We start from the raw sequence: 14,971 nt of genomic DNA, 5'->3' as shown, positions 1-14,971 counted from the left end.
TTCCTATTATCAACAGCAAACCATGGACACCAATAGAAACATATATTTCCACGCGCAAGTGACAAAAAAATAGCATTTTCTTTTTTATCCATCACTTTTTAATTGTTGTAGTCCTATGGGTAACTGTCCGTATTGCCCATATTAAAAACTTCTCAGCAGAACTGTCTGGGCACCAATGGGGCTGAATGTCTGGTAACGCCCCTGGTAGATCCACAACATTCAGTGAATACAGCCATCCATTGTTGCTATGCCTCAAGTCAACACTAAAACAGTCCTTTAACAGCGGTCGAAAACACACTGGAGGATTTTTGGACAGTTCTATATTTTTCCCTAAAGATCAGAGCTGAAGATGCTGCACAGCGCCCCTAGCGCAGGGTTGGTGCTACAGACAGACCGAGGGAGGAGAGCAGAGACAGGAGGTAGGGAAGCAGACGCTCAGCAGCCGCTGCGGGTGAATGTCCCCGTCAGTCCTCCGCCGCCGGAGTTAGGAGAACCTTCACCGGCCGCTACAACCCACAAAACTCTGCGGCCCAAGCATGCGACGTGGCGGAGGTTTTTATGCCGGCGGTTCACTCGTGCCTTTGGAAAGCTCACATGTTTCTGCGCGGTGTCGACGAGGTAGCAATGTTTAGCCGCGGAGCAGCGACAGAGCCCCGCGGAGTTTGGATTTGCGCTCCCAAGCTTGTCAGATGAAAAAGCCTTACAATTTGTTGACTTAACGAGACGCGGCGCCAAGTAGAAACCCTCGGATGTAGCCTCCACGGGTGGAAGACAAAAACGAAACCCTGAAGCTGCCGGCCGGTGTCTTCCTCCGGTGAACATTCTCCACCTCTTCCTCCTCCCCCCCGGCGAGTGTTTCGGGGAGTCCTAGGCGGCGGGGATGCAGGTGAAGAAGCACCGGGACCCGGGGAGCAGCAGTGGCGGCGACATGCTGGAAAGCGACGCTCTCCGCAAAAACTCATCATGCTTCTCCAACATCAAGATTTTCCTCATATCGGAGTGCGCTCTCATGTTGGCACAGGGCACAGTGGGAGCGTACCTGGTGAGTACCGCACAGCCGGGGCTTCATGCAGCCAGGAGTCGGTCCTGTTACTGTACAACACAGTGAAAGGCTGCAGCTGCAGATTTTCTGCTCCACTCTGGGCTTTTTATGAAAGGGTTGCAGTGACAGAACCCAGAAACCGGCTGCTGGACAGATGTTTGGCTTCTGGTTCTTGTCACGTGGGTAAAGAAAAACTTCAAAATCATTTACAGTTCTGATATTAGGCTAATTAGTTCAGAGGAAAAACACCAATTGGCTAAATTGACCAAAAATGTCATTCAAGGTCAAGACCCCAATCCTTCTTTTTCCTTATTTCTTCCAATCTTCCACACGTGCTCACTCTTTCATTTTCACATTTACTCACACTGATTACAGACAAACGTATTTTCCTGTCTCTCTACACATTGTGCCAGTTGAATTAAAAAGTCAAAAAAAAAAGAGAAGAAACACACAAAGGCATGCGGAACGTTCTTATTTTTTGGAATTGGTGGAAGAAAAACTCCCTCAAATGCTCCACATTATTTATCAAAGCATCTCAGATGAGATTCACAGCCTCAGGCAGCCGCTGTGAACGTTTAGGCTCAACATTAGCAATGTTTATTCTCTTGAGGAAAGGCAGCGTTGTCTCTGCTTGTTCCTAATTAATACACCCAAACCCAAAATGCCTCAGCCATATTTGGACTGGAACATCTTATCTTCTCTGTAAGTGAACCTGCTGAGCATCTTAGAGCTTGAGGATGGTGGTGCCACACTGTGATAACTCTGACAGCAAGAAAGAGAGTGAATCCTCCTTTGCTTCTCAGATAGGACAGGACTGGCGGCCGTTTTTAAAAAATAATTTATGGCACATTAGTTCTGGACACCTGTTCAAACAGTGAGTGAACTGTAAAACTATAGCAGACAGTGAGATTTGCAGTCACCTCATTGGATAAACACAAGCGCTTTTAATTTCCATGAAGTTTCCTTTCCATGCACAGGACATTGGGTACCTGGCAAGATGTCAAGCTGAAAAGCTGGTGTTGACTTAAATGTTCAACTATGGCATCTCTGATTGGATCATTGTGCTTACAGTAAGAGAGTTTGCTGGCACCAGAGAGGGAAAGTTCAACATTTATGGCTCCTTGCCTTCCTGTGAGCTCCTAAAGACAATCAGCAACGTCCTAAGTATCCCGATATAGCAACTCGAGTGCAATAGTGACACAAAACAGACAAAAAAGCAAAAATGTTTTTGAGCTTTTTTATATATATAAAAAAATATATATATTGAAAGTAAGCTGGCAATCAACTCCTGGGACTTTAGATTGTAAGTAGTGAATCATTTTGAGTTGGTAAACACATTGTGTTGGCCAATACAATGATAACGCATATCACAAGTATCTGACACCATTAATGTTGTTTCATTCCTGATCGCCTCTACACCAAAGCATATCCCCATTTCACACTGCGCACGGCCACTTCGTCTTCATCACTTCCTCATTTTTTTGCAGGTGTTTTCTTGAAATATTGAAGCAAGTGGTATAAGAGAGTAGGCTACCAACATTTGAATGTATACTTTATTTTTAATTATTTATTCTAAAAAGTAAACGTTGTATTTAACCTTATTTCCATAAATTTTTGTTCTGGTGCTTGTTTGGACCTAAGTAGATCGATCCAGAATAACTCAAAACTACCCCTTGTTAGGTGATAATAAATGTATCATTAAAATAACCAGTGTTTCTTACATTAGATTGAGTAAATGACCGAAAATTACTTTAATTTGTATGTACTGAGATATATCATTTCTCCACGGCATGGTTGTTATTTTAACATCTAATGGCTGACCCTTTCGCACCTGAAGAAGTTGTGTACAAAACAACTTAAACTACAGGTCCGTAATGGTGACGGGGACAAAAGATGTGCAGCCATAAAGATGACTGTCCTCATATTGGAGAAAATTGTGCAGTACAGTCTGTAAATGCATCAACAAACCTGATGTTCACTGACTAACTTTGTTTTGAGTTTAGTAAAAAAAAAAACAAATCTGATGAAGATTAGGGAAATACTATTGGTTGGGGATTTTCGGATGGATTTATGATAACTACCTTTATCAAGAAACCAGCAGCACATTTAGTCTTTTTCAGTCAAAGTTTCTGACATTTATTTGCTGAATTAACACAAAGATTCCACAGAAAAACTTCTTAGAAAGCACTCGCTTGAAAACACCTAATTAATATCAAGTCAGTAAAAAAAATAAACTTTTATCAGTGCATGTATGGATAAGTTATTTTGAATTTATGCATTATCAATTTAAATGATTGAAACTGTGAGAAAAGCTCGGGTGCATTAAAAATGTTTGCAGCAATATCACAGCATCTTATCTTCAATCAATTACAGGCAGAAATTTATATAGTCTACTAAAGTAAAATTAGAAATGAGGACGTTTTAAACGGATCTAGATGATGGGCATTAGCCAACACTAACAAACGAAGTGTTGTTGAATAGAACATTACAATTCATATAAACTGACTGGGGATGTTGAGCAACTCATCTGTACAGTTTAACAAGAGGGTATGGGTACATTCAACATTTTACATAGATTTAAGACAAGACAAGATCTGAGCTTAAACATTTGTGAAAATTTATTTTAGATTTTTATAAAACTAAACTAAAACAGAAACAACACAGCACTTCTCAACGAAACGTTTGCTTCAGTGAGAAATAGTCTTTTTTTTTTTTTTTTGTACAAGAACATTTTGTATCACCCATAGTATTTATGCCTAACTTTGACTAAATAAAATTTCTGATCTCGGTTCATTTAGTTAAGTGCAGTTTCTTTATAATACTTAAAAGTAGTATGCGGTGCTAATTTCTCTGTATGACTCATGTCCTGACATAGCTGCTGAGAATATCTGGTGTGTTGGGCGTAGCTGCACCTCTGTGACGACAGTCAGATCTGACACTTAAGAGCTCAAGTTGGAAAGCCAAACTAACACCTGGACCTCAACTGTTATGTCCGCAGTGACGTGTCACACCGAGGCAGCCTTCAACCCACTGGGCGCTGAAAGGGGATGTGGAAGCTATTCACTGCCTAACAAAACCCTGTTTATCATTTCCAGCTATCCACTACTCTGCCATTGTCAGCTTATTTGTTATGTTAGTTTGTATTGGGTATATTGGATAATCATGTCAATTGGTTCTCTAGGGAGTAAATATTTAGGTTTGAGATAATGAGGACATAAAAAATAAAAATACAACACCACACCTCAGTAACCTATTACTGCGATTAGCATCTGGCCTTTTTTTTTTATTAGTTCAGCTATTAACAGAGGACTTGACAACAGGCAATAATAACAAAGCTTTAAATGTAAAAAAAAAAAAAAAAAACAACTAAATGGACAACTGGTTGTACTTATGAGTTCAGTCAGAATTATTTTTTATATGTAAACAACGCTATTTGTGTTTTATTTTTTTAAAGCATATTCACAGGATTATTGTTCTTTTTACTTGTGTGCTCATGCTAACGAATGCTCGTAACTAATTCTTAACCTGATTGTTCTCTGCCGTTGGAGTAAAGGAAACCAACAGTCAGTAAGTTCCACCTCATAAAACAGAGAGGAAATTATTCTAAATAGTCTCAGCTCCAGTTAAACACAGCTGCTCAACCATTGCAAATAGCATCATTTTAGCATCTCTGCCTTAGAGCTAAAACATAATGTTATACAGGGGATGTCAGCTGCAGGAGGCCTTGTTTTCTTTATGTATATTAAACCCATTCCGGTTAATTCTGAAAAACGTCTCTACAGGGAAAAGTGTCTTGTTTTTCAGATGAGACACACTGCTCAGTGTTACGAAGTTTACTTGTTGCTGTGCAGCAGATTAAACATTTCCACTGTAATCTGGGCAAAACATGGCTGGGACCACTGACGGAATGGTTTCCATTTGCTTACTTTTTCCTGTATACTTCACGGTGGTTTAACTCCTCCTGGAAAGCGGCCTATTGAGGTCAGAGCTGAAGAGACGAACATGTTGAACCTATCGTACTCAGAACGGGTTTCCCTGCATAGCTAGACTCGCATTTACTCAGATCTTCCATAGCAACTACGGCTCTAATTGGATTTTTTTTTTCTTTCTAAACGTGGGATGAGACTCGACGGGAGGAGCCAGTCCTGCCTGTTCTGTTTACTTTAATTTATGACAAATAGCCACCCAAGGGGCCAAAGTTTTCCATTCCCTAAATTCAGTGGAAGACTCTGGACGCTCCCTACAGTCATTCTCCGTTTGCTTTGAACTTCTGGGAGGGGCATGCTGCACTTAGACTGAGAGCAGCTGCAACACTGACCTGTATGCATCACTTGTGACATCTGCATATCAAAGAAGAAAAAATATTTTAAACTCCTATTTAAAAAAAAAGCCTTACTGTATTATTTGTGACAGTCGTATCACCTGCTGATCTTTTCTGCCTTCAGTAGTGGGCCAGCTGTCATGCTTCTGCAGTTTTAAATCTTTGCTTTGTTTACCTAAGACCCTCGGCCCTGTATCATTATGTAACAAGACAAACATCCTTCACATTCCAAAGGACTTAGTTAAAACTTAGACTGTTATTTTTAGATGCTGTCTGTTGCCTATATAAGTAGCTAAAATGCTCAGCTGAACACAGAACTGCTAATGTAAGAGTTTATTTCACAATGTTCTTCAGAGAAGATTTTGGCATTTAACGTGAAACAGAATCCCTGTTTTTTTTTTCTTTAGATGTAGTGTTTGATCTGTTTCCAATAAGGCTTGATATGAAGCATAATAAGATACTGAATTTTAAGTCAACTATATAAGGATGTCAAGTGGTGTAACGGTTGAACAGTTACTCCATATACTCAATGTGGCGGTTATGTGTTTGATTCCTGACTTTGATTCCTGCATTTATTCTACTGTGCCCATTTGCTGTCCGGTAACTGTCAATATAGGCTACAAGTGCCAAAAATATTTTTTTTAAATTGATATATGATCCAAGATCATCTGTGTTTTGTTTTTTTTGTTGTTGTTTTTCACGTCCAGATGAAAAATTATGTTGAAATGAAAAATGATAGGGTTTGATTTCTTACCATTATCATTCGCAAAAAACATTTTTTTAGTCTACTTGTTATTTCTAGGAAATATCCCAAAATGTTTTGCTGTTGAGTTTTGTGGGAAGGTAAAAAAAATAGCGAACGTAGCGGAACTAGTTGGTATCTGTCACATCTCCTGATGCTGAAGTAGCACTCCACTGTTGATTGCCGTTTTAGATCATAGTTGTACCAGAAATCTGTTACTCAGATAAACATGTTGTGAGTTGACATAAATAATCTGTCCTGTTATCTTTGGAACAAACACTAAGCAGGAATGGACAAAGGGGACAGTTGACTTTGTGCCCCATTAGCTGAAATAACTGCACTGTGCTCCTAACTGGAGGTCTTTCATCTATGTCACCCAATACATTTGTTTTCAATCCCTTCATTCTGTCTCAGCCTAGTTACATTTGTAAACACAAAAAGCAGAATTTTGGGGTGTGCCTTAAAAATCAACTCTGCTATGACAAGCCCCATGCTGTTTATTATATTGGGATGGATTAATAAAAAATATCTGTTAAAATAGGAATGAAGTCTCTAAACATTAGGATGCCATATAAAAATAATGTCTCAGTTAAACACCTGTGCAGTATATTTCTTGTCTCAAATTATAACTTAAAAATTACTATGTACCACTCTGGATGTCAGCTGCTCAGTCAGCTACTCTGTTAGCTCACTCTTCCTGGTAGTGGAGTATTTGTAGGCACTGGTCATTTTGTCATCAGAGTGAAGCAATTAAAGAAAAAGTTGATTGAAAAATACTGAAAACATTTTTTATGTACAGCCATATGTTGTATGTTCTAATATAGGTGAAGAGAAGTTATGTTTAAATGCTGAGTTAGATCTCTCCTTTGAGTTTACAGAAACACAAGAGTTAAAAAGTTCAATCAAATATAAGAATAGGTTAGCATAAGAGCTGTAATCAAAGCCAGGATTAGCGCCTTGCTGCTTTGTTAAATGTTAAAGAAGTAAAAGTGGAATTCCCCTAAATTTTCAACATTTAAAAACATGCTGGGATGGCTTTACTGACACTGTTGCAAACAACCAGTCTGCTGTTTTTTTTTTTCCCTGTTTCTGATAAGTTTCTACTTGGTTTTAAATTGGAGTGTGGATGACAGCTGGTGAAAGACAGAAGCTGGTGGTGAAAGTAAATGAGTAGAACAAAGGTCCAACCTCTTTGTTAGCTTAAATTTGATTCCCTGTGCTCAGATTTGTCGTTTTGTCTTTCAGGTGAGTGTGCTGACCACCCTGGAACGGCGGTTCAACCTGCAAAGCGCCGACGTTGGAGTGATAGCCAGCAGCTTCGAAATCGGCAATTTGGCACTGATTCTGTTCGTAAGCTACTTTGGGGCCAAAGCACACCGGCCCCGTCTGATTGGCTGCGGGGGCATAGTGATGGCCTTGGGAGCTCTCCTCTCAGCTCTTCCCGAATTCTTGACAAAGCAGTATGAGATAGAGAAAATTCACAGGACCAACTTGGGTCGGGATGTTTGTTCCAATACTAGCTCTGGTGAGTCTGAAGATGAGATTCTCTGCTCCAACAAGGCCAACACCAACATGATGTACCTGCTGCTCATCGGGGCCCAGGTCCTGCTGGGGATTGGGGCCACTCCGGTGCAGCCCCTTGGAGTTTCCTACATTGATGATCATGTGAAGAAGAAAGATTCCTCACTCTATATAGGTGAGAAACTTTTTTCATCCTATTAAAAAAAAAAAAAACGGAGATTCAAAGTCTTTTTGCCATTTCAAAATATATAATCTGGTTCAGGTAAACTGACGTGCAGAAAAACGGCATAATTATCACTGTAAAAGTTAAAAATAGCTATCCGCAATTTCTCAAACATCCAACGTGGCTGTGTTTGGTCACCGCTATCAGACGCAATTTCTGCACAGTTTCAGTCAAGCAGGGACACCTGCAAGCTATTCCTTTGTGGCAAGTCGGGGCCTGTTGATGCTTGTGCCAGGTGAGCATTTCTCTGAGCTTTTAATCTCCATTTAAGAGGCGAGGAGGCAAAAAAGGCGGGGGCCTACTTTGTCCGATACTCTCTTAAAGGGAAAATGCTGCCGATGTCAATTTTCAAGGTGCTTTTCAAAGTGCTTCCTGTGCAACATTCAGATTATACAATGCTGGGTTTTTTAATACTTTGTGGTTATGTAGGTATTTTTCAATATTGGTATTGTCAAGGCACTTTGACTACTTTACCCAGTGCACAAGGGACAAGGGAACTAAAAAAACTCTTACTTGGATACTTGTGAAACTGAATGGTTTAGATATGAATTATTGTCTATATACAGTATATGTATATATAAATATGACAGTTTCCAGATGTATTTAGATCCTTTAACTTTTACACCCCTAGATAAAATCCAATACAACCCATTGTAAACCATCACAAGTTCTCCTTGTCAGATTCAAACGTAGATATTCTGGGAAGGACCCCGTAAGGTTTCTGTAGACAACATAGTGTTATAAAGATCAAGGAACACAAGTGCAGAAAAGGTTTTAAAGGTTTGAACATTGCAGTCATGACATCATTCCAACCTAACAAAACTACAAACCTACCAAGACATGACCATGAGCCTGTGCTGATAGACAGAGAAGTGACAGAGGAGTAACTCTAGAGGAACTAAAGAGATCCACACCACCAACTATTCCACTGCACATACACTCAGAGCTACAGTGGAATGGCCTAGGTTAAAGCATATTCATATGCTTGAATGGCCCAGTCAAACTCCTGACTTTAATCTAATAAAAGAAAATTGATAAGACTTGAAAACTGCTGTTCAAAGATCAGATCCAATCAATTAGGGATACATTTGTTGTATTTTCCTTTTCTGTCACACCAGTCCCTCTGAAATGCATCAAAGTTTATGTTTTTGCAAGGTACCGTATTACGATTACTACATCCATCATAAGTCCTTGTTAATGTTTTTCGTTAAACCACACAACCCTAGAATGAAGTTCTGATAGTGCCAATAATTTAGTGTCCAGACTGTCGCGTCCACCTGTGATGGAGTAGGTGTGTGAACAGTGCGGGATGTTTGCTATCGGTGTCGAGCAGAGACAATGAGTGCTGGCACACACCCTTCCTGATCCGTTCTACAGCTGCCTTTTGTCACCCAGATGCAGATGTCACCTGTAAACAATGGCAGATCTGTACTCTGTTATCTAAAGCGTAGCGCAGATTAACCTAACTGCCCGTCTTTGTGTTATTTTATTTTTTTTTGTACCAAATATGAGGGGTTTTTCTAGAGCAACGAGTCCACATTCGAAACCACATCGATCCTTCAAAAAGCACAGCGGAAGGCTTTGACTTTTTTTGTACCGTTTTTTTTGTGGCTTAACAGTTTTATGTTTGGATGTGGGCTGTAGGTGATTAAAGTTTGGCAGGCATAAGTGGGGAGAGATTTGGGTCTGGCTCCTCTGATAAGCTGCAGGGAGAGTTGGAGGGGGAAAAAACAAGCGGTGAACTGTGAGGAACAATGTGGTATTGAGTCTTGCTCAGCTGATCGTCCTAATCCTTCTGCTGCAGGCCTGTCATGTGCCCCCGACTGCATGAATGGTGCAGATTGTCTGAACTTATGAGAGATTCTCTTTCATATGCAATTGATGTGTTCTGATTGTTGAACTTTTGTCATGGCTAAATATTTACATATTTCTTGCAAATTTTGCTTTGGGCTTGGTTTCATTTTCCATGTGAAACACAGCCAGGTGGCAAAAAGTCATCCCGACCTATGACCTATAAGAGTTTGTGTTGGAAATGTGGTCAGAAAATGCTTAGCGGTCTGGAAATTGTGTCAAACAGGAGTTATAGAAATTAACACCTTTCAAGCCGAACACTTCATCATAAACCACATTTGTTACAAAAAGTAGTAGACGGCATGAGTAATTTCCTCTGTTATCATTGAACATTTGCATCAACATGCTTTGACCCACGTAGATTTCTCCACTTCGCCATGTGCTATACAAAAAAATTAGGCATTTCTTTAAACTGCATCTCATCTCACTTTCAGTGCTTCCATTTCAAAGAGGTTGATGCTTCTAGCTTCTAACAACTATATGTCCAAAATACATGAAAGAAATGAGTACAACACAGCCACAAGTTTCCTGAGAGTAAAAGTTTTAAACAGCAGTACTCGGCACCATACTGGTTGCTATGACAATTTGGCCCACAATTAGAGGGAAGTTCAAAGAAAAGCTTTCTTAACGCCAAAGGTTGGAGATCTGACAAATCAGCACAGAGAATTAAAAACCCTGTGTTGCCAGTTTAGTCTATCTGTAATTCACCACAAGGCAGAATGGTTACTTTGTGACAGAAAATGTATTTAAAAAGCAAACAAACTACATTTTCATCTAAAATGATCACTTTTCTGCACCACTTCTGACCAGCATTGCTACTCTGATGTGCACAGGCAATCACCAGCATTTAATTCTTTTCCTATTATCACAAGAATGTTTCAAAGAATGAAACACAAGGGAGTTAAAGTCAAACAAACTGTCAGCATTTGTTTAGACAAACAAACCCTTCATTAGACTCTTGTAGTCTGTATGCAAACTTTAAAATCAAAGTTGTTCCTTCATGTTGGAAAGGAATGTTTCCAAAATCTCTATAGTAGTACAAAGCTTTAAGAATACCAAAACAAAAGATATAAAGTTCTGTCGTGTTATTATATAAAAAATTGATTAATTTTGCATGTAAACACGTGGTACACTTTAGCAGCATTTGTCACATTTACAAGGTTTTAAAAAGTACCTTGTTGAAGATTTAGTGGACTCGGGTGTATTGGTGTCAAAACAGAAACATTCGTTTTTCAAGTTTCACATCATTTTATCTTTTAAAAATTAAGTTAGAAACATCACTATTACCTCTGATTTTTGATGCACGACGCCGAGTGCAACGGTGGGATGCTTTTTATCTGCTGGCCATATTTACCAAACTAATTGTATTCTAAGCTAAATGTCCAGGAGAATCGTTGGTGGCTAATTGCTGTAAGTGTGCATTGGCGGTGGTTGGGGAAAGATCGGATCAGAGAATAGCAAAGCAGTCTGGAGAAGAGCCATAATTACAGAGCGGGCCAGGAATGCCAACCAGCCAGCCACGAGGTGGGCCGGAGTGGGTTGAGGCGCACATGCATACCACACAGGCCTGTGAAAAACAACTCCTCCCGAGGCCTTGGCTGCCTGTTTTTACTGCATATTCTTTAGCGAGCATGTCTCACACACTCCAGCGAGGTCTGCTGTGGCTCCTCACCGGAACCTCATTAAGCTTACTGTCATTGCTTGAGTGGATTTTGGACCTTCTATTCTAGAAGTGGTACGTTTTCTCCTTTGAGGGAACCTCTGCCCTGTTGCACTTTAAAAGCAGGAGCCCACCTTCAGCGTTGTTTGGGTTTGTCTCCCACTTCTAGCTATGCTGACACTAAATCGCAGGATAAAAGGAAATAAATATTATTGGACATGTTGCGTCAACAGGATCTGGCCCTGCTAAGTGACCTATTACTACCCTCAGCTAATTCCGGCTCTTCCCACCAGACCCCCTGACTACATAAATACACAAGCCAGGACGCACATCCCAGGTTTTAGAGCTGCACACTGTATTTCAGAGCACAGACCTCACCCAGCTGCCTCTCTTGGTTTTAAAAGCTTTTAAAACAGCTTGGGATTCCCTCATCAAACTGTAATGTAAAGCATGTACTGCCTGCAGCATCAGACGTGTATGACATAAATCTATTAACACAATTTGAGGACCTCTTATGTAAAATCACACACGTTTTGTACACGTGAAAGCTTTTTTTGTGTGTGTGTGTGCATAATCGATGTAGTGTACAGAAGTGGTTAGAGGGCATATGTTTCCGTTTTCTCAACTTGTTTCTCCTCATGGAGAAAAAAATAAGAATGGTTGGTAACCCATTCTTAAATGACCTTACATATGCTGACAAATATTATTCATTGCAAATTTTAAATATTCAGCATGAAAATAGCCATAATGTTGTTACATAATGTGATTTTGAGCGTCTTCATTCTGCATAGTCTTTGTTTACTTCTCTCCTACACACTGTGCTCTCATGAATTCAGCAAAACTACCCAAAAAGCTTCCATGATTTGCATATATTTATCCCTCTGCTGTCAGATACAATAATGAAATACGGGCTTATAGCAAGCTGCAAAGTATTCAAAGTCATCAAGTCATCCTGAGAATTGTAGGGGGGAAAAAAACAGTTTAGCCTTAGTTTCTAAGACTTGTGTGTTAGGATATTTGGCAGCTGATATGTCCTGGACAATGCTTGCAAAGCAAAAAAGCTTTATTGTTTGAATCATGTTAGTGAAAGTGCAAAAAGGTCCATTCACCTGGTGGTTTGACCAAACCCCTTGAACTTTTTTGCATATTTTTGCTACATCTCAATGGACTTCATTTGGATTTTATGAAATAGACCAACACAAACCACTCCAGCAGTGAAACAGGGAGGTGACATTGTCACAGTTACAAAATAATTTTCTACATTCATTGTAGACACATTCATAAGTTTCATTGAATCCATCAAGAGTGTGCAAGGGTGGTCCTAGCCTGTTTGACACCCTGGGCGAACAGCATTCAAGGCGGCCCCCCCAGTCAAAGTCGTGACATAATTCCATGTGAGAATCTGAATCAAAATTTGAAAACTGATTCACACATATTCTCTCCATCCAATCTGTCTGAACTTGAGCTATTTGCAAAGAAGAATGAAGAAACAACTTTGGCTCTAGATGTGATAAGCTGGCTGAGAAATCATTAAAAACACTTGCATCTGAGGATTACCAAGATTCATTTGAGCTAAATACAAATACATATCACACTTTTCAGACTGAGTTAATTTTTTTAATGGAAAACAATGAATAATATATCCCTTTCATTCCACACTTGGAAGTGTTGCTTTACTACATAAAATCTCAATAAAATGCATTACAATCTGAGGTTGTAACTTTTTAACATGCTAACTTAAAAAGGATTGAAACAAACTGCCACATTTAGGCTATTTATTGTTCTCAGAAATAGAATTGACAAAAGTTGTATTTATTTGACAAAGCACCCTCAAAATCATGACTTTGCATGTAAAAATCTGGGGTCGTTAAAGCCAGGCTTCGAGGGCAGGTCTCCTGCAACTTTTAGATTTTTCTGTTTCAGCATACCTGAATCAAATGATGGGAGTTTTTTTTGCATAGCTCCAGAGAACTGGCTGCATACCGAGGAGGTAATTAAGTCATTTGATTCAAGTGTGTTAGAGCAGGAACATCTAAAGCTTGCAGGACACCAGCCCTTGAGGATTCAATTTAAAGACCCCTGGTATAAATTATCCCTTGGAGGAAAAGTTGGTCCAAACATGCACAGTGTTGCTTTCAGGCCAAATAAATTTGCTGCTATCTCTCATTACTGAGACGGGATACAGAAGGATGGGGAAACTATGTTGAACTGGTAAAACAGCATGACGGAAAACACCCGCTAGACAAGTATTTCCTGGATATACAGATCAAACTCTTGAAAGACTGAGAAAATTCTATGCGATTAAACCTGGAAAGCTTCAGCCTATGTTAACCGATGATAATGATATACATTTACACTGAATTATTTGAAAACACAGTTTATATTCAGTTCTCATCCACATTATGTAATGCATGTGTCATAAATTCACCCAAACTTTCCTTGCCTTATCCCTGAAGGGCGCTTGGCATATTGTAGCAATTTAGATAAATCTGAAATCTTCATCTGTGAAGTCACCATCTGAGCTTTGGTCCTTAAATTTTAAAAGTTAGCTTTTTTTTTTTCCTTACAAACCTCTGCTAACTGACATATCTTCATTAACTTCTAAACACATTTTCTCTCCAATTCAGCTGTCAGTCAAATGACTAAAGCAGTTCGCCCACTTATGGGCTGCTATGCTGCAGGAGTGTTTTCAGTGCCAAACCATCTACTTTATTTAATAAGTGCACAATGACATGGTTTATATAAAAACACACTGCCTTTATAGTTTTTGACAAACAATATAATAAGTAAGCAATTATGATTATAGCCCCCTTGCCAGGAAAAGACAACACTCTACGCAACATGACGGCAGGAGCGAACAAATTTCCTCAAGCACTGGGGAACTGAACAATAATGGCAGGCTTCAGCTTTTTAAGACCTTATCACCTTTCACTGAAAGCAGTGTCAGAGAATTCACTGAGCAAATTCTCTGATGCGTTTCTCCATTTCTTGTTGCTCTTATCTCGGCAGCCTCAGGTTTGTCGGGAAAACCGACGCCATCCTTGAGAGTCTTGTCAACATTCCTGCTGAAGCTCTCTGACTCCAAGGGAATGCTGCAGCAGGTCCTTAATATAAGCTACTTAAACTCGAAGCATGTTAATGTCATCTTGAAGGATTAGATCCTAAATGGGTTTTTCCAGCCCCGCCATAAGCTGCATGCTGAGTTTGCCTAGCAACGGTAGTATGGGTTATCTTAAGATGATAAATGGGAATGCAGCAAATGCTCATCAAACACCCGCAGCTCTTGTGCATCGCTGTAAAGCACAGTACAGTGTGAGCTTGGTGTTTCCACCGCAGCTTACTGTTCTGCAAGCTGCGTGACCCTCGCTCAGCTTGGTTACCTTTTCCGGAAGATGTCTTGAGTGTGAGAAGGCAGGGAACATCAGCTTGTTAAAGAAAATGTTGTAGAGGATGGGGAAATACTGGTATGTACTCCACACAGTGAGGTCATCTACGCAGTTTGGAGTCTTCTCATATGGTGAACTGGTGAAAGATTCATTAAATCTAAACACAAGGAAGTGGAATGTTGTGATCATTGTCTTATCAGTATTACTGATGAATGGAAAATTATG

General features: G+C 39.8%; 1 protein-coding gene across 1 annotated transcript in view; it reads left to right on the top strand.

The window, feature by feature from the left end:
- The first annotated feature begins 402 nt into the window (after nucleotides 1-402).
- The window catches only part of slco3a1a (solute carrier organic anion transporter family member 3A1a), a 36,681-nt gene continuing 22,112 nt past the window's right edge, over nucleotides 403-14,971 (top strand). Inside the window, exons 1-2 of the mRNA XM_008412356.3 lie at nucleotides 403-1,042; nucleotides 7,351-7,801. Of these exons, the coding sequence (XP_008410578.1) occupies nucleotides 881-1,042; nucleotides 7,351-7,801 (613 nt within the window). The 5' untranslated portion in view covers nucleotides 403-880. The remainder of the gene's footprint in view (nucleotides 1,043-7,350; nucleotides 7,802-14,971) is intronic.

Source organism: Poecilia reticulata, chromosome 6 (assembly GCF_904066995.2).
Source record: "Poecilia reticulata chromosome 6, P_reticulata-male-v2, whole genome shotgun sequence".
NCBI lineage: Eukaryota > Metazoa > Chordata > Actinopteri > Cyprinodontiformes > Poeciliidae > Poecilia > Poecilia reticulata.
Note: the sequence above shows the minus strand (reverse complement) of the source record. Positions and strands in the feature narration are given on the sequence as shown.